The sequence below is a fragment of the Heterodontus francisci genome, chromosome 1 (assembly GCF_036365525.1).
Source record: "Heterodontus francisci isolate sHetFra1 chromosome 1, sHetFra1.hap1, whole genome shotgun sequence".
Taxonomy (NCBI): domain Eukaryota; kingdom Metazoa; phylum Chordata; class Chondrichthyes; order Heterodontiformes; family Heterodontidae; genus Heterodontus; species Heterodontus francisci.
This window is the reverse complement of record NC_090371.1, coordinates 280111936-280131659: the sequence shown is the minus strand read 5'-3', so window position 1 is coordinate 280131659 and position 19724 is coordinate 280111936. Positions and strand designations below refer to the sequence as shown.

General features: G+C 44.4%; 1 protein-coding gene across 3 annotated transcripts in view; it reads left to right on the top strand.

The window, feature by feature from the left end:
• LOC137360996 (netrin receptor UNC5C-like) overlaps nucleotides 1-19724 on the top strand; it is a 347807-nt gene that overhangs the window by 290671 nt on the left and 37412 nt on the right. For 2 of the 3 annotated variants that reach the window (XM_068026123.1, XM_068026050.1), the window contains 2 exons: nucleotides 6830-6994; nucleotides 15081-15137. In XM_068026123.1, coding sequence (XP_067882224.1) covers nucleotides 6830-6994; nucleotides 15081-15137 — 222 coding nt within the window. The remainder of the gene's footprint in view (nucleotides 1-6829; nucleotides 6995-15080; nucleotides 15138-19724) is intronic. The other variant, XM_068026077.1, reaches the window with a different exon arrangement.

The window sequence follows — 19724 nt, the reverse complement described above, 5'->3', positions numbered from 1 at the left end:
TCCCACAGCTAAAGACTTGCAGGTTGATAGGTAAATTGGCCATTGTAAATTTCCCCTAGTGTAGGTAGGTGGTAGGAGAATAGTGGGGATGTGGTAGGAAATATGGGATTAATGTAGGATTAGTATAAATGGGTGGTTGTTGGTTGGCACAGATTCAGTGGGCTGAAGGGTCTGTTTCAGTGCTGTATCTCTAAATAAATAAAAATGGCCACTCAAGATGTTGGCTCACCACCACCTTCTCAAGGGAAATTAGGGCTGGGTGATAAAGGTTGACCTTGCCAGAAATGCCCACATCCCATGAATGAAGAAAGGGAAAAAAACAAGAAGCTGCAGGTGAGGGCTTTGCTCTCGTTGCAGGGCATCGTAAATTGCACCCATGCAGTCCTGCACGTTCCACACAACAAGAGTAAGTCTCATGAAGAGCAAGGGATGTTCCAGTCCCAACAATGTGCAACTAGTCAATGCCAATCTGCACAGGATCTTGCAATTCAATGCCTACTTTCCCAGCAATAGGCATGAGCTCTTTAACTTTTGATAATTCACCGTTACTGCACCCCCATCCCCTCTCATTTCTTGACCCTGGCAAGAAATGCAACTGTAGCTGCTTGGAGACTAAGCCATTCACTGTAGCCCTGCTTTTTGATATCTAGGCAGAATCTACATACTCCTGTCGAACACTGATATAATGAGGTCCATGCATCAGTGAGAACTAGCATTGAATGCATGATAGGAATGGTGAAGGAGAGACTCAAGATATATTAATATATCTGGGAGCGTCCATCTGTGAAGGTCAGCCCATGTGTCATTGTGGTATGTTGTACGCTGCACAACTTTTCTGTGAGGTGCAGATTAACCATTAGATGCCAGAGTAGAAGAGCCTGGTGAAGCCCTCCCCCAGAGGGAAGAGGACCTTTGTTCTCTGCTGCACTTGTTCCGATACAATCTCCACTGTTTCATGTGAAAAACAAGGCACTTGCTTGCATAGCAACTCAATCATAATCCTGCCACTGCACTTTGCACACTTAGGACTGAATTTTGTGCCCACGGCGGGGTTCCCAGCACCGGGTTGAAAAGGCAGGGGGAATCCCACCTCAGCCAGCTGGAACTCCCCAGCACGATGCTAGAGCACCGGCCCAATTAACAGCCCAGTGCCGGGATCCCACCTCCAAGAGCAGCTGGCCAATCACAGGACTGGCAGCTCAGCAATATCAGCAATGCCTCCAGGAGCAGTGGCCACTTCCAGTGCAAGAGGCCTTGGACCCAGGCCCACCATTGGATCCCGGATACAAGGTCAGTGAGGCAGAGTCGCCGGGGCCAAACTGAGGCCCTGGTGATGTGGAGGGGAGGGTGTGCGTTTAGTGCAGGAGGAGGGTGGTTCAGGGTTTCATGGTGGGGGCCCTCTGTGGGTAAAAGATTGCCCATGGAGGAGGCCCCTCCACTCCCCAAGCCTACAGGGAGGTCGGCTCAGTTTATAAGGTGTCCTCCCTGTGTGGCGGAGGCCCCTTTGCACCACTGGTTAAATCTCAGTGGCGGCAGGAAGAGACCCTTAAGTGGCTGTTAATAGGGCACTCAAAGGCCTCAATTGGCCTCTGGGCAGGAAGGCTGTCTTTGGCCTATCCCGCCCCCAACAAAATTGCAGTGCACGGGGAGGTGACAGGCCACCTGCCCCCTACCTCCCGTCACAATTCTATGGGCCCGCGCCACCGCACGCACCCCCGCCCCGCCTCCAAACCGGTCTCAGGTGGGCCCACAAAATTCAGCCCTTGAAGTGTCTCTTTAAGCTGGGTGTGGGCATTTCAGACCTGAATAGCTTACAGTTCCCACCAGCCACCCCAAACACTCCCCACCCAAGTGGGCAGACAGCCAATCACACGTTTGTCTCACTCTTGCAGCTCACCCACTTTATGTGATTCAGGATGAATCTGAAAACTCCACAGGAGGGGAGATGGTTCACTCAGGCAGCTGTTTCCCCTGCTGCACTCACCTCCCAACATCTTATAATGCTACTCAGCAATCTTGTCCTGTTACCCTATGCTATTAGGTTGTTCTCCGAGATGATTGAGTTGCACCACTTGTACTGCACTATTGGCTTGTAACTACTTACTGACTGGTTATACTAAACTTCTCGTTCCTGTCCTAATCACTACACCCACCACTGTCGCCTTGGATTTTGGCAGAGGATAAACAATCACTGTCCCTCTCGGCTTTCCATCCAGAATTACCAACCACTCAGAAACAAGGCCCTTGCCATTCATTGCCTTGTGATAGACAATTGCACTGATATCCTGACATGGACTCGCTGCTTGGTTGCACTGGTTGTTCTGGAGCGATGGTGGTAAAGTGGTAATGTTACTGGACTAGTAATCCAGCTAATGCCTTGGGGACATCGGTTTAAATCCAGCTGGTGGAATTTTAATTCAATTAATTAATAAAATAACAATCTGGAATTGAAAGCTGGTCTCAGTAATGGTGCCATGAAACTATCATCAATTATTGTAAAAACCCTCTGGATCACTAATGTCTGTTAGGGAAGGATATTTATTTATTTAGAGATACAGCGCTGAAACAGGCCCTTCGGCCCACCGAGTCTGTGCTGACCAAGAACCACCCATTTATACTAACCCTACAGTAATCCCATATTCCCTACCACCTACCTATACTAGGGGCAATTTACAATGGCCAATTTACCTATCAACCTGCAAGTCTTTGGCGGTGGGAGGAAACTGGAGCACCCGGTGAAAACCCACGCAGTCACAGGGAGAACTTGCAAACTCGGCACAGGCAGTACCCAGAATTGAACCCGGGTCCCTGGAGCTGTGAGGCTGTGGTGCTAACCATTGCGCCACTGTGCCGTCCTTACCTTGTCTGGCCTGCATGTGACTCCAGACTCACAGCAATGTGGTTGACTCTGAAATGGCCTAGCAAGCCACCCTGTTCAAGGGCACTTAGGGATGGGCAATAAGTGCTGGCCTTGCCAGTGATGCTTACATCCCATGAAAGCAGACTTTCTCCCATTTCCTCTGCCCTAAGCCACCTTAGTGGCAGTGCCGCACACTTTAATCACTCCTCTGGTACCTTCTTCTCCTTCGAGTACCTCACCTTGTTCCATCCCTTTCATCTATTCTTTGAAATCATTGCTGTCTCCTTCCCCCCACCTGCACCACCCTCCCCCCCAAGCCCCATCCCAGATTTCTTCCTGATACTCCCACCTTTCCTCCCTCAGCCTCTGCCCTCAGCATCTTCCTCATTCTCTGAGATTTTAATCTCTATCTCCACTCTCCTCTGAATTCATTACCCTCCTGTCCTCATTGAAACCTTCCACTTCATATAAACTCTTCTTCATGGCTACCGCTTCGATTTTAACTTCTCCCATAGTCTCACTCACTGAGGATCTGGTACAATATATAATTCAAAATTGACTTAAACCCTTATTTTGAACATCTAATTTTCAGTTACTTAGAAAGAAATGGTATTAAAAATGTTTTCACAACGAATTTTGAGCAATTTATATGGAATCACTACCAAATGGGCAAATTATAGGGTAACAATTTTACCTAGGTGATTTTCATTATAAATAAAGGGCAGATAGATAGAATTGGCCTTTATAGCCACTCCAGGCACTGCTTCACAAACCACTGACCACCTCCAGGCGCTTACCCATTGTCTCTCGAGACAAGGAGGACAAAGAAGAAGAAGAAGAAGATAGAAAGGGAGGGAGGGACATTCCCAAAGACTACGCTTGGTCCCAACACCCTGTGTACATCGTGGGAGAAGAATTTTTGACACCATTCTTATTCATCATCTTCACTCTTGCTCTGGAGGTTCATTAAAAACACTTATATTGTGCACTAAATGAGCATTTGCAATTTTATTTATTTAATGAGTCCCTTTGGAATTGATGTGGGCAATTTAGTCACCATTGAGCCTAAAGTTTTTTTAAAATCTCTTCAAGTGCCTGGGGAACAAAGCTGACCTCAAACTTGACAAGTGCATTCTTTCTGCAAGTCTGTGACACTGGGGCTGTGTCGATTTCATTGCCTCTAACTTGTGTTAGATTCCAACTCTTCATCCTACTTAAACGTGAGGCTAGAACTTCTGATTAGTGGAAGTCCATGTACAAATGTTTGATGCCTTTACATTCCAGTGTGCACATTGTTTTTGCCAAGACATCAACCTGTGTAAATTAAACATGTAGATATCTCCCACCAGAGGTTGCATCTGGAGATGTAAGGGATGATTCCAGGTTCCCGTGGGGACTGACGTTCCTGGGAAGCTTGCCAGGGAAAATCCTGGGCGGTGGGCTCACAGTTTCCCAACCTGCAACCCATGCAACTGCCAATCCCTGCTGGGTGCATCATGGAATCACTCCTATGTTAAGAGCAAGGAGCCTGCTTGTGCTGATTTCTTTGCCTTATAATTGGAAAGCGGTGAACAAGGATTCACCAAGGGGGAGCTTAAAACACGGTGTGTTTAAAAATAAAACCCTGTTACAGTAAGACCAGGTGAAGGCCAAAAGGGAACCCCTAGACCTCTTTCTCGCCTGATCATAACAGAGGTATTTAAAATTATGAAGGACTTTATAGAGTAGATGGGAGAAACTAGTCCACGAGTAGAAGGGTCATTAAGCAGACAATGCATTTAAAATAATTGCCAAAAAAGTCAGAGGGGAGATGAAGAGAGTTTATTTTAGTCAGAAATGCACTGTCTGAAAAGGCGGTGGAAGCAGATTCAATAATAACTTCCAAAAGGAAATTGGATAAATACTTGAAAAGGAAAAGAAAATTGCATGGGGAAAGAACATGGGGGAATGAGATTAATTGGACAGTTCTTTCTGAGAGGTAGCACAGATACCATGGGTCAAATGGACTCTGTATGTGCTGTAAGATTCTAAGATTCTACAGGGTGTAGATGGTGCAATGTGGAATGAATTCTGACCATTGTGACTGGGTATGTTTTAAATTAATATTGACTGACCCTGACAGGTGTCACAATGGGAAAGCGGCATTTAAACAGCTCATATCAGCTGCCTCTTGTTTCTTTTCAGAAATGAGTGCCCTCCATTTTTGAAATCTCAGTTTAAGCCAAAGAAGCAAATTCACGTGACCTAACTTGACCCATGATGATTCTTCATTCCATTTCTGTATCTGAGGAACTGAATCTCCTAATTTCCATTTAAAGGATTTTCAAGATGGCCTCCAAATATCTGGAGTCTCCAGGAATTAAAGACGGGTTTCCAGGACACTGCTGCGAGCAATCCAAGAGAAAAACCATGGGGGCATTAAAAAGCAGTGGAATTTTCTTTGAACACTTTTGTTTGCTAGTTATAAAAAAACATCGGAGATGGGGAACAGAGGCTGTTTCACTGAGAGTCAAGTATCATCCAGTCGGGTAATAAATTGGGAATAATTGCCTTTCCGATTGTCTGCGGGAAGGTGGGGCACCACGAGGATGGACATGTTGCGTGACCACAAGCAAGAGTTTGGGGGTGGGTCAGTTGGAGGTCATGTGATGGCACCTCCAGGAATATGTCTAACCAGAGTTGGTAAGCCCAAGGGAGATGAGAGGATAGATAATATACACTTGTATCAATTGGTTCAAGTAGTTATATTAAGAATTCTTCCATATCAGTGCAAGAAAGTGACTCCACGCTAATCTCTATGTCTTTGATGCAATGTAGTAGGCACTGGTATCTGGAATTCATCTTCCTGTCCCTTAGCAGCCTGAAGCCAACAACGAACCTCCCCCTTCAGCGCCTGCTGAATACCCAAGCCACATCCTTGGGAGTCAGTAGGGAGTGGAACCCACCCCACTTCCCAGCCCCGGACAATTCCCTCACACAGGAACTATGGAAAAGCTGCTGGGAGAATTGTTGGCAAGTTGCCTTTGTGCTCACCACCATGGCTTTATGATGGTGCTGGTGCCAGGGTGGGAAGATGATGGGCAGCCTCTACTATCTGCCTGTGATTTAGGAGGGACAGTAGCACACAAGAGTAGTCCTTTCATGTATTGGCATTAGTGTAAAACGAATGATATCGGATCTGATTTGAAAGAAAACTCGGGAGAATGAGCTGCCAATCTGATATTGTCCATTTCTGCACCATTAGCAAATGTCATCAATTACCCCCAGTGAGCCTGTCCTCAAACTTGCAGCATTTCCACCCAACGATCTCCACTGTCACAGTGGATGATCATTAATCCTTCTGTATTAAACACTAGGTTCTAACACTATGTCAACACAACACTTCCAAATATATTCATTCACTTAGCCCATTTATCCACACAATTTAGGTATCGTTAGCACTTTAATCCACCTCTGCAAACACCTGAAGAATATAACCTCGCAAGTGACTGGTTCCTGCAGATCTGAAGCCCCGCCAGAATTAGGCAGAACAGTCGGGGAGGTGGTGGTGTTGTGGTAATATCACTAGGCTAGTAACCGTCAGGCGTCATGGTCTGGAGACATGGGTAAGAATCCTGCCATGGCCAATGGTGGAATTTGAATTCATTTAATAAAAAATGTGGAATTAAAAAGCTAGTCTAGTGGTGATCATGAAACCATTGCCGATTGTTGTAAAAACCCGTCTGGTTCACTAATGGCCTTTAGGGAAGGAAATCTGCCATCCTTACCTGGTCTGGCCTACACGTGACTTCAAACCCACAGCAAAGGGGGTTGACTCTTAAATGCCCTCTGAAATGGCCTAGCAAGTCCCTCAGTTGTAAACCCCAGCAGTAAGGATGCAGCTGACAGTTTGTTGATGTGGACAACCCATCCCCCACCTCCTTCCTTTTCATACTTGTGTACTGATGTTTTTCTCTTGTCGAACTGTAGTTGATGGTGGGTGGACGGAGTGGAGCAAGTGGTCAACGTGTGGGACGGAATGCATGCACTGGCGGAGAAGGGACTGCAAGGCCCCTGCCCCTAAAACCGGCGGGAAGGACTGTCAAGGACCGGTGTTAGACTCCAAAAACTGCACTGATGGCCTATGCATGCAAAGTAAGTGAGGTGCCCGGGAGATCCTACCTTGACTGCAACAACTGAAATGCTCACGCGTTTAACCCTTTCCTCACTGACTTCCTGCCCTCCACTTCTCTCACGCCAATCTTTATTCTAATACTGTTAGCTCTTTGCACATTCCTATCCTCTCCTCTGTGCTTTTGCTACCTGTCAACACTTTTTTAAAAAAAGACTAGCATTTATATAGTGCCTTTTGCAACTTCAAGACATTTCAAAGTACTTTACAGCCAATGAAGTACTTTTTGAAGTGTAGTCGCTATTGCAATGTAGGGAAATGTGGCAGCCAATTTACACACAGCAAGGCAATTTGGTGTGTGTGAGTTGGAATCCAGAGAAAAATTCAGGAGACTGGCTACCGCCCCAACTCTGTACAACACCCACAATGTATTCAGCACCCTTACAGAGCGGCATCCCTGGGCTTAAAGGATTTAACCTGGTGAAGAGCCAGGCCTTTAAGGTTGATTCAAAACTCGATGACCTTTCATGGTTCTGATGAAAGCTCACAGACATGAAATGTTAACTCGGTTTCTCTCTCCACAGATGCTGCCAGACCTGATGAGTTTTTCCAGCATTTTCTGTTTTTATCTCAATGGGTATCACTCTGCCTCAGAAGATTTTGGGGTCAAGCCCCACTCCAGCAACTTGAGCACATAATCTGGGCTGATACTCCCAGCACTGCACTGTCAGAAGTGCTGCTGTTTGGATGAGACATTAAACTGAGATCCAGTCTGCCCTCTCAGGTGGATAGAAATGATCCCTATCACTATTTCAAAGAAGAGCAGGGGAGTTGGTCCCCGAGTCCTGGCCAATACTTATCTCTCAACCAGTAGCACCAAAAACTGATAATTGATCATTTATCCCATTGTTTTTTATGGGATTGGTGTTGTGCACAAATTGGGTGGTATGTTGACTGCTCTTCAAGAGTATTTCATTGGCTGTAAAGCACTTTGGGATGTTGTGAAAGGTGTTCCGGAAATGCAAGTCTCTTTTACCTCATCCATTTATCGAATTGTAAATGTTGATGGATTGTAAAACTCTGCACAGTGCAAGCAGGAAAATAAACAGTAAAGGATATTTTTTGATTTTTAAGCAAGATACAATATATTTTCATCAAGTTGCGATTGATTAATAAGCTTGACAGCACTGAGCATCGGGAACCAGCGAAAATCGGCAAAGTACAAATCACTTCTCTTATTCGTAAAACCCTGTGACATGACTGTAAAAGAGAAAGCATTTAGAATGTGATATCGTCAGTCAAAACCTTCCTTCCCAGCAATTAAAAATCTGACAGCTTTAACTGTTGTAAACATACATTTACAAACAGCCGCAATACTCATGTCTCTGGGTGGTGCTGCTTGAGTGTGTGTAAGCTACCCCGGGTATCTTCAGGGCCATCTCCAGGTGCATTTTGGGACTGATGACCTGAGACAAGTGCTGTGATTCAAAATTGTTCTCGTCTTCTGTATTCAGCCTTCCTGCACTTGTCACAATAACTGTGGATATCACGGGGCAGGGAAATGTGGGGAGGGATGGGAAACATGGCTCAATCGGTAATGCTTTCACTTCTAAGTCAGAAACTTGTGGGTTTGAGTCCCACTCCAGAGAGCTGAGCAACAACAATCTAGGCTGAGAATCCAGAGCCACACTGAGGGAGTGCTGCACTGTTGGAGGTGTCCTCTTCCAGGTGAAATGTTAAACTGAGGCCTTGCCTTTGCTTTCAGGTGGACATAAAATATCCCATGACACTATTTCAAAGAAGAGCAGGGGAGTTCTCCCGGGTGTCCTGCGCAAAATTTATCCCTCAACCAACATCACAAAAACAGATTATCTCGGCATTATCACATTGCTGTTTGTAGGATCTTGCTGTGCACAAAATAGCTGCCACGTTTCCTACATTATAACAGTGACTATAATTCAAAAGTACTTCATCGGCTTTAAAGTGCTTTGGGACAACAGGTGGTTGTGAACGGCGCTATATAAATGCAAGACTTTCTTTTTATAAAAATTCTATGGCACCAATTTGTCATTCTTGAGGGGAAAAACTTCCTGAAGGGCTACAATTTGTTTTTTACATTGATGCAGCCCGGTTTCTGGATTTGATTGAACCGTTGAAACATGTACTTGAGCAGAGAGGAGAATCGAGGGGCTTATAGGGAAGGGGATGTTTTAGACATAAATGCATCATTATAGGGTAGGAGCTTTAAACAATGAGAACTGCCTGTCTCCCAGGTTTGGAGACTGTCCTGGAAACTATTCGTGCCATCCCTCACTGTATAATGAAGCTGTGACAACTAAATCACTGAAATTATGCTTTCATTGTGTTTAGTGGTGTGAAGGCCACATTGAAGCATTTGGTCCCAACACCATTAACAGCTACATTTCTAAAGTACCTCATTGGCTATAAAGCCCTTTGGGATGTCCTGAGGTTGTGAAAGTTGCTATATAAATGGAAGCTCTTCATGGCTTATAAGCATGGAAACTTCCGTTGCAAGGTTACATCATCCTGGCTGAGCAAGCTGCGGCTGAGATCATAGGTAGAGATGCTGGACGACAGACTAAAATCCCTTTAAAACGAAATGCACTGTGCAGATGCATAACGTAGAGAAAATAAATGTCATAATAAAAACTGAAAGTGCGAGAAATACTCAGCAGGTCTGGCAGCATCCGTGGAGAGAGAAACAAATTTAACATTTCAGGTCGTGACATTTCATCAGAACATCGAGACTGAATGTCTTGTAAGCAAGTACAGAGGCAGGGAAAAGCAGGGGAGGGGAAGGAAGAAAGAGCAAAAGGGAAGGTCTGTGACAGGGTGGAAGGCAGGAGAGATTAAATAACACAAGGGATGATGCCACAAGCTAAAAAGGAGTGGTAATGGAACAACTAAAGAAACTAAGGATGGATCCAGGGGGTATAAAAGTAATTGTGTACTTCACTTAACCCTATTTGAGGAATCACTCAATTTGCGACCCTGATTGTTATTCTGCTGGCAGTGAAGGGTTAAATATAGAATCACAGTGAGCTCATGTCCAATTGCCACTTAAAACTCCTTCAAACATTTATGAGCTGCAGTTTTCTGCAAAAACATTTTTTAATTTTACATTTCCTAATTTATTTATTAAATTTAGAGATACAGCACTGAAACAGGCCCTTTGGCCCACTAAGTCTGTGCTGACCATCAACCACCCATTTTATACTAATCCTACATTAATCCCATATTCCCTACCACATCCCCACAATTCTCTTACCACCTACCTACACTAGGGACAATTTACAATGGCCAATTTACCTATCAACTTGCAAGTCTTTGGCTGTGGGAGGAAACCGGAGCAACCAGCAGAAACCCACATGGTCACAGGGAGAACTTGCAAACTCCACACAGGCAGCATCCAGGATCGAACCTGGGTCGCTGGAGCTGCAAGGCTGCAGTGCTAGCCACTGTGCCACTACTGTGTTTATAATGGAAGTTTTTTTTGATTCAGAATGTGAAATTGTGTTTAAAGGAAGTTCAGATTTTTTGCTTCAATAATTGAGCTGTTTAAGTCAGCTCTTTGTGTATTTAATCAGTATAATCTAATCTGAATTTCATAGAAATACATAGTATTTTACAGCACAGAAAAGGACCATTCAAACCAATTGGTCTGTGCCAGTGATGATGCTTCACACAAGCCTCCTCCTTACCTTACTTCATCTATTTCACCCTAACAGCATATCCTTCTATTCCTTTCTCCCTCTTGTACTTATCGCGATTCCCCTTGAAGGCATCTATGCTATGTACCTCAACCACTCCATATTATAGTAGATGTATGTTATATATATATATATGTTACAGTGAAGTAGAAATGCAGAGGAGTTGTGCTAGGTGTTGTGGTTTTATCTCTTAGAGTGAGTTTGCAATCAGTCACAGCACTCAGGAGAATGGACAGTGTATGAGTCTAAACCTTGGTGTTTCCCAGCCTTTTAAATATTGAAAACGAACCTGATTTTCACTCTCCATGATGGCACTCACCTGCTCCCAGTCTGCCTCATAAAGCCCAACTATGTTAAGTTACAGACCTCACTGAAGCATTTTAAAGGATATTTTCCCCCACCTCATGGCTGGGTGTTGTGATCTGAAGTGCACTGCCTGGAAGCAGCAGTGGAAGCAGAGTCTATAGTGACTCTCAAATAGGGAATTGGATAAATAATTGAAAAGGGGAAATTTTCAGGGCTAAGGGGAAAGGGCAGTGGGGGAGTGGGATTAATTGGATAGCTCTTTCAAAGAGCCAGCACAGGCACGATGGGTCCAATAGCCTCCTTCTGTGCTGCAAACATTTAAGATTCTATGTTAATGAATTGACCCAGATTGATACTGAACCATGTGGACTGGGAAGGTTGCTGTTTTCCAGGCCTCAGGCTGTGCTGATCTGGCCCCAAGGCAACAGTAGGAGTGTTACAATTAGCCTCTGGGTCATTGGGATAGAGAGGGGTAAATCGGCCAGGATTTCCGCTCCTAATTAAAGATGTAAGTCTGATAGATGGAGTTGAGGAAAAACTGAAATCTTCCATTTGTGTAGCACCTTTTACAAACCCAGCATGTGCCAAAGCATTTTACAACTCATGAAAAACTCTTGAAGAACAGTCACAGCTAATGTAGGAAGCTCGGCAGTTTGTTTGTCATTTGATAATCTCTTTTAAATGCAGGTTGAGGGATAAATATTGACCAGGATACTAGGGAGAACTCCCCTGCTCTTCTTCATAATAGTGCCTGAGAGGGCAGATGGACACTCAGTTTAATGTCTCATCTGAAAAGCAGCACCTTAGACTGTGCAGCACTCCCTCGGTACTTCACTGGGAGGGTCAGCCTAGATTATGGTGTTCAGATCACCACAATGGGGCTTGAATCCGGGTCCTTCTGCCTTAGAGGTGCAAGGACCACATACTGAGCCACAGCTGATACAGAAACAGATGAGCTGCAACATAATTGAATGGGCGGAACATGCTTGAGGGGCTGAATGGCCTCCTCCTGCTCCTATGTACCTCTGAACAGTTAGCCAGTGACCTGTAGTGGAAATTGTGCATGTGTAGATGTCAGGTGATGGCCAGAATCATTGCAATGCCCTGCCATGGTAGAGCAGCACACCAAGAGCCCTCTTTCCCAGAAGGGAAAAAAAATCAGGGGAAAGAAACTAAGACAGTGCTTAACAGTTCTCCTCTGTAATTGCTCCTAGCCTGCCTTCTGAAGCCAACTTTGTTAAGTTACGGAATTCATAGCAACGTTTTAAACTTACATTGTAAAATCTCTATAAATACAGGTGAAATGTTGCTGGGCAAGGAAGCATTGGTAATCACGAGGTGCCCCGCTAATTAGTACAACCCAAGCTGCACTCTCTAACTTTACCATCCTGGGGAGTTGTCAGGCAGAGAGAAAATGGGGAGGAGTGAAAATTGAGGCAGGAGCGAGCTTGGGTTGCCAACCCTTCAAGATTGCCCTAGAGTTTCCCGATTGGAAGACTAATCTCCTAGACGTGGCTGCACTGAACAACATCCAGGAGGAAAATCATGGAGGGAGCATTAAAAATATTTTTTCATATTCTTTGAATGCTTTTGTTTTATTAATTGTAGAAATATTGGAAATAGACAGGAAGAAAGGGCTGTTCGACTGGACTTGGCAGTTGGAGGTGGGAGGTCCCTTGATGAAACCTCCAGGAATATGTCCAACCAGAGTTGGCAACTATAGAGCCAGCAGAGGTCTCGGATTGGGTTGTCTCATCAGCTTAACGGTTGATTGTATAGTGCTGAGAGGCTCTTAACCATAAAATACAAAGAGGCCAATTTTTATAATAGATCGAGAGAAGTCTGAGTTGGAAGAACGGAATTGGAGGAACCAAAAATTCTCCAGGATTTTCAAGTCATCATGACAAGTCATCCTAAGTGTATAAAAGCAATGTGGTTGTCTTATGTTTTAAGTAATGGTGATAGTAACAGAAGTAAGTCAATCAAAGCATCGCTCGCAAAATGGCTGTAGAATACGTCTGCCAACTCTGGTTGGATGTATTGCCGAATATAGTGTCACATGACCTTCCACTTCCAACCCCCAACATTCCCGCCATTGATCATCCAAAATGTCAATCTGTGCCTCGCCTACCCACGGCCAATAGGAAAGCGAACAGACTTTTGTCACCAATGGGATGATTCTGGACTGTCAGTCAGCCAATCCTTTTCCTCACCTCCAATATTTTAAAAAGTAATAAATGAAAGCATTCAAAGAAAATGAAAAATAAAATATTTTTCATGTACCCCCACCGCCCCGCTCCAATCATTTTATTCTCCACCTTTGCTGGAAGCAGTTTCCAGGGAAATTAATCTTTTAATTCCCGAAGGCTCCAAGGGCAATCCTGGAGGATTGACACCAAATGGCCAATCAGCAACCCATGGTTGAGAGAGTAACCACAAGCCTAGCAACCAGTTCACGTGCAGTAATTCAGAAGGTGGCCTGACAGGCAATGCCCACTGTAGACAGGAAATGTATGCAGGAAAGTCAGACTTGCTGTCACCATCTACTATTGCGCGTCTGTCCAATTGTGTTCAATTCTGGGCACAACATTTTAGGAAGGATCTGAAGGCATTGCAGATGGTGCAGAAAGATCTACGAGAACGGTTGCAGGAATGAAGGACTTCGGTTACATGGATAAATTGGAGAAGCTGGGGCTGTTCTCCTTAGAGAAGAGAAGGTTAGGAGGGGATTCAATAGAGGTGTTCAAAATTATGAGGGGTCTGGACAGAGTAGATAGGGAGAAACTGTTCCCATTGGCAAAAGGGTCAAGAACCAGGGGACCCCAGTTTAAGGTGATTGGCAAAAGAACCAACAGCAACATGAGGAAAACTTTTTAATGCAACAACTGGTTAGGATCTGGAATGCACTGCCTGAGGTAGTGGTGGAGGCAGATTCAAACATGGCTTTTAAAAGGGAGTCGGGTAAGCACCTGAAGGGAAAAAATTTGTAGGTAGGCAATGAGAGGACTGGGGAATGGAACTAGTTAAATTGCTCTTGCAGATATCCGGGACAGACTCGAAGGGCCGAATAGCCTCCTTCTGTGCTGCAACTATTCTATGATTCTATCCATGGACTAGAACAATCACCTAATAGTGTGTTAGGTGGCTAGATCCAAAGTCGGACTCCCACCAATGTTCCTAGCTTCTTAACAACCTATAGAATTCAGCAGTGCGATAATTGGAACCAAGTTCTGAAGCATGTTGGTGTACTCGTTAACGTAGCTTAGGGAGGCTTCCTGGCAATGTATAGGCTCCCTAGCAATACCGCTTGAATATCATGAAGACCTTGTCACTGTCTCCCAGGTTGTTATGAAGCTCATGCGAGTATTTTCATTCTACTTCCTTCAAAAGAGACAACCAACCTAAAAGATGGCCATTTCCTCATGTATATTTTTGTGAATAAATGAAGTCTTTTACCTGTTATTTCCACATCCTCTTGAAGGAATTAAGAAAGGTTTTCCCCAGTCCTCCTCCCTGCACCACAAATTGCAGTCGCTGTCATAATGGATTCAGTCCTATTAGGAGGACATTAAATTTAACGGGGAGGAGTCCCACAGGAGCTCGCTAAATGAGACCCGTTTATGGTGGGTCTTTAACCTGTGGCCCTAGGGCACCAGTCGCCCACACAAACTCAACCAGTGTGATTATATAGAATCAGGCTGGATTATCTCACTATGTGTGCTCAGGGACCGGGCGCATATGGCAGCATCAGGAGCCAAAAGAGCTTATACATATGCTAATGCACATCAGCATTGAAAACACTTCACTCCATTAGATTCCCCAGAGAAGGGTCTGAACACTCTTAGTCGCCTGCATGACACCTGTTTCAACACTATAATATGATCAGCCTGGTCGTTACACCTTAATGGATCACACAAAATCCAATCAACAGCACTTAGAGTGCCACTGATTAAGAGATTTAGAAACAAATGGATCGGGAGGTTAGCCTGTTGTCATTTTGTGCTTCATATGTTTACGAAACTTTAATTTTTTTCATCCATTTTTGTTTTCCTGTTTTGCTTACTTTCTTAAGGTTTATTTTATCAAATTTCCACAGAACAGAAAGGTCGCACAGACTTTGGATATTCCTGTAAGTTTTTTTTTTCCTTTGTGTTATTTGTTTTTTAATTTGTGTTATCTTTTGAGTTTATGGGCTGGAGATCTTTTGAGTTTGTCTTGTTTGTGGGAGGTGGGTGTGTGGGAGTGGGGAGAGTATGTGGTCCCTTTGGTAGTTGCCAAGAAGCAGGCAGGCCTTTCAAACACCAAAAGGCCTGAGGCCTACCAGTACCAAAGCCGAGGAGAATGAGTTGTCGCAACATTGTGCTGTAGGAGGCAAAGAACTCTCAGAGTTCACAGCAGCTTGCAATATCTTCCAGGTTATTATACAGCTGTGAGACTGGGAGCAAAATCTCACAGGTATGCTTTAAAGTTGAATTGTTGGCCCTATGAAGTCATCAGAAAGTCTTTTCTTCTTTTGTTGTCAATAAACATGCAACATCTTTTTTTTATTCTTGGGATCTGGGTGTCGCTGGCAATTGTTATCCATCCCTTGTTACCCCGAATGCGTAAAGTGGAAGGTTAGGGTCACTGCAGAGTCAACCCCATTGGTGTGGGTCTGGAGTCACATATAGGCCCAGACCGGGAAAGGGCGGCATGTTTCCTTCCCCAAAGGAGTATTAATGAACCAGTTGGGGTTTCTGCGACTATCTGACAATCTTATGGTCACATTTACTGTGTCGTTCACATATCAGTGCCATTGTTGGGGTGCTTGGTTGTGGCCTGGCTTTCTATTCTCAAAGTAGCTACTGTTGCTAAAGAGTACTCCAAAACCTCTTATGTGACCTGACCAGTCACAATAGAAATACAAATGCTCAGTTCCAATTTGTTGTCTTTCACTTTCCTCCCTTTCTCTCCTGAAGGGCCTGACTCTTGTTGGGTTTAATCAGCATCAGTAAATCTCTCCCCAAGTATCAGTCCTCTTGCCTGTAAGTCATAAACGTTCAAGCCCCGCTACGGGACTTACGTACATGATCCAGATTTGCATTCCAGTGCTGGTGCTGAGGGAGTGCTGCATTGCCAGAGGTGCCATCCTTTGGATGAGATGTTAAACCGAAGCCCCATCTGCCAGTTCAGGCAAAGGTAAATGATCCCACTGTTCAATTCAAAAAAGAACAGGGGTTTTCACCAGGGTCCTGCCCAACATTTATCCCTCAATCAAGACCAATAAAATAGATAAACGGGTCATTACATTATTGCAACTTGTGGGATCTTGTTCTGTGCAAGTAGACTGCCATGTTTGCCTACAAAACAACCAAGAGACTTTACTTCAAAAGTAATTAATTGGATGTAAAACTCTTTGGGGCGTCCTGAAACTGTGAAAGCTACTCCATCGATGGAAGGTCTACCACCCTATCCATGTGCATGATCCGAGGCAAGCTATTCACTCATGAGGCATTACAGCAAACCCAGTCCTCTCCTTTCCTCATCATCCACACACACTCAATGCTTCCCAACACAGGCTACGGGATGGATATCAGGTGAAGGAACTACGGCTCCTTCTCCATCGTAGCCCAGTGATACTGAGGCAAACTGTATCTCCCTGACTGTTGCTGTGCTTGAGATGAGCCCATTCAGCACAGATCGGAACTTAAAGTGGGGCCTCTTGTTCTGTAGCTGGCTCAGCACTGCACCTAGAAGCATAGACTCTCACAGCACTGGAGGCCATTCAGCCCACTATGCCTGTGCTGAGTCTTTGAAGCAGCTATCCCATTGGTCTCACTCCCCACCAACCCCATTCTGCCCCCCCCACTCTTTCCATAACCCTAAAAATGTTTTCCTTTTCAAATATTTATCCAATTCCCTTTTGAAAGTTACTATTGAATCTGCTTCCACCGCCCTTTCAGGCAGCACGTTCCAGATCACAACAACGTGTATAAAAAAATCTCATCTCGCCTCTGGGTTCTTTTGCCAATTTACCTTAAATGTTGGTGTCCTCTGGTTACTGGTTACAGTGGAAACAGTTTCTCCTTATTTACTCTCATCTAAGCCCTTCATGATTTTAACACCTCTATTAAAACTCCCCTTAACCTTCTCTACTCTATGGAGAACAATCCCAGCATCTCCAGTCCCTCCACATAATGGAAGTCCCTCATCCCTGGTACCATTCTAGTAAATGCACCTGCACCAAGGCCTTAACATCCTTACCTCTTTGACCAGGAGCAGAGCAAAAATAATTAGAACTAGAACGAGTGTTACAAACCCCAGGGAGAGCCAATTTTATCAACGTATTGTGATGGTATGTAAATTATTGTGTCTGTTTTGACCTTTGGATGATCAACCAGGGGCAGAGCGCACTGCTTGGAAACCCCATTTCAGCAGCATTGTTGGTGGGTGGTTGGCAGGGGCAGGGGGTGGGGGTTAGTTGGCAGGGGCAGGGTGTCAGGGGATGCCACATTCACAAGAGAGACCTGCGAAGAGAATTTCGACTCCAATCTGGCCCACAAAAATAATTCCACATCTTCCTTTTGCCTGGGGCCTCTTCAGTTCCATCGCCCAAAGGAACTGATCGGAGCCTAAAATGGCAATCAGGGCGTTATATACATCAAAGAATCCCAATTTCCAAATTAAAACAGAGGCGTAGCACCTGCAACAAATGGTAGGGCCCCTTTCAAAAATGATGGCTGGATCGCAACTGCTAAGGAGGAGGTGAGGCCTCTGACCCCATTTTCAGCTCATTGCTGTCCTGTTTAACACCAAGCGAGGACAATCGAAATCGAGCCCATGTTTATTATTTTAAGGATGCAAGTAGAAGATCCAAACTCCAAGATATTGGAAACACCGTCTTGTGTAAAAATGTCAGCAGGGCCCTGATGAGAAATGTTAAAACCCAATTGTTCTTGATGTGATTGTTCCAAATTCCACACTGGGCCACATCGATGAAGGTAAGTCATCACAAAAGAATACCTATTCTAGCCTTTTTCTACATTCAAACTGTACCTGTGGTGGCATCTTTTGGGCCTCAATTTTCTATATGTTTATTCAGATATACCTGCAGCATTTGACTTCAGAATAGCCTACTGACCATTGCAAAGTATCTTGTGCGGGGAACTTCCCACTGAACCATTGTTTCAACCATTCTGTAGATACCTCAGTTTAAAACATGCTTCAGCAGTCAGGTTTGCAAGCTTGGAGACAAAGGAGGATATTATTGATTTGCTGTTATGAGACAAGGGTCTGCCGCCATTATAGAAACTTGTGTGAGTCTGTATGTGTGTCTGTGAGTAAGCACGAGAGCATATGCATGTGTGTTTGAATGTGTGCATGGGCTATCTGTACATGTGTACATGAATATGAATCTGATTATATGTGTGTGTATGGGAGAGTATGAGTTACAGAGTGTGAGTGGGCATAGAGTCATAGAGCTTTACAGCACAGAGGTAGGCCCTTCGGCCCATCGTGTCTGTGCCAGCCATCAAGCACCTATCTTCTAATCCCATTTTCCAGCAATTGGCCTGTAGCCTTTTATGCTATGGCGTTTCAAGTGCTCATCTAAATACTTCTTAAATGTTGTGCGCGTTCCTGCCTCTACCACTCCTTCAGGCAGTGTGCTCCAGATTCCAACCACCCTCTGGGTGAAAAAATATTTCCTCAAATCCCCTCTAAATCTCCTGCTCCTTACCTTAAATCTATACCCCCTGGTTATTGACATCTCCGCTCAAGGAAAAAGTTTCTTCCTATCTATCCTATCAATGCCCCCCATAATTTTGTATACCTCAATCAGGTCCCCCCTCAGCCTTAGCATTTGTTTATGTGTCTTTATAACTGCATTTGTGTGCATATGTATGTGTGAATGTGTTGTGTGTATGTGAATGAGTGTAAATAACTCTGTGTGTGTGTGTGTGTGTGTGTGTGTGTGTGTGTGTGTGAATAGCTCTGTGTGTGGTGGGTATGAATGTATGTGGGTTTGTGTGAGTGTGTGTGGTATGTGTTGGCTATGTGTGAGTGAATGTGTGTGTGTGGTGGATATGTGTGTGCTTGTGAGTGTGTGTATGTGTGAGTATGTCTGTGTGTGGTGGGTATATATGTGTGTGTGAATGTACGTGGGTTTGTGTGAGTGTGTGTGTATGTGCTGGGTGTGTGTATGTAATTAAATCATTGCTGAAATGATTTGGCATTAGGATGAGGAGGCAAAATGTATTTGTCACGTGAGCATCATGTTCCTCACATATTATGGATTTCACTTTTAGGTCAAGTTTTCTTTTTAATAAAAAACAAACGTTCCCAAAACTCATTCTTGTCACTTGACCCTGTTGTCTGCAGCTCCTCATATTAGTGTTTGCTAGTGTTAGATATTTTACTTTTCAATCTGTCCTTCACATCAAGACCATCGCTGCCTTTTCCCACATTAGCTTTCAATGCACAGTGCAGCATTTGAAACTGAAATGTGATTCTGGGGATGTTGGATCATCAAGTCCAGCCCAGGGATCGAGCAATGAAATCACATGTTATGCCAGCAAAACAGCTCTCCAATTAATTACCATGAAAGAATCTGCAGAACATCACACACTGAGGTGTTAAAATGTTTGTAAGCATTTCTTGGAGAATTCCTGTCAGCATAAGGAAAACAATTTGTCTCACTTCCCAGTTTTCCATCTTCCTTTCCTATTTTTCCTTTCCC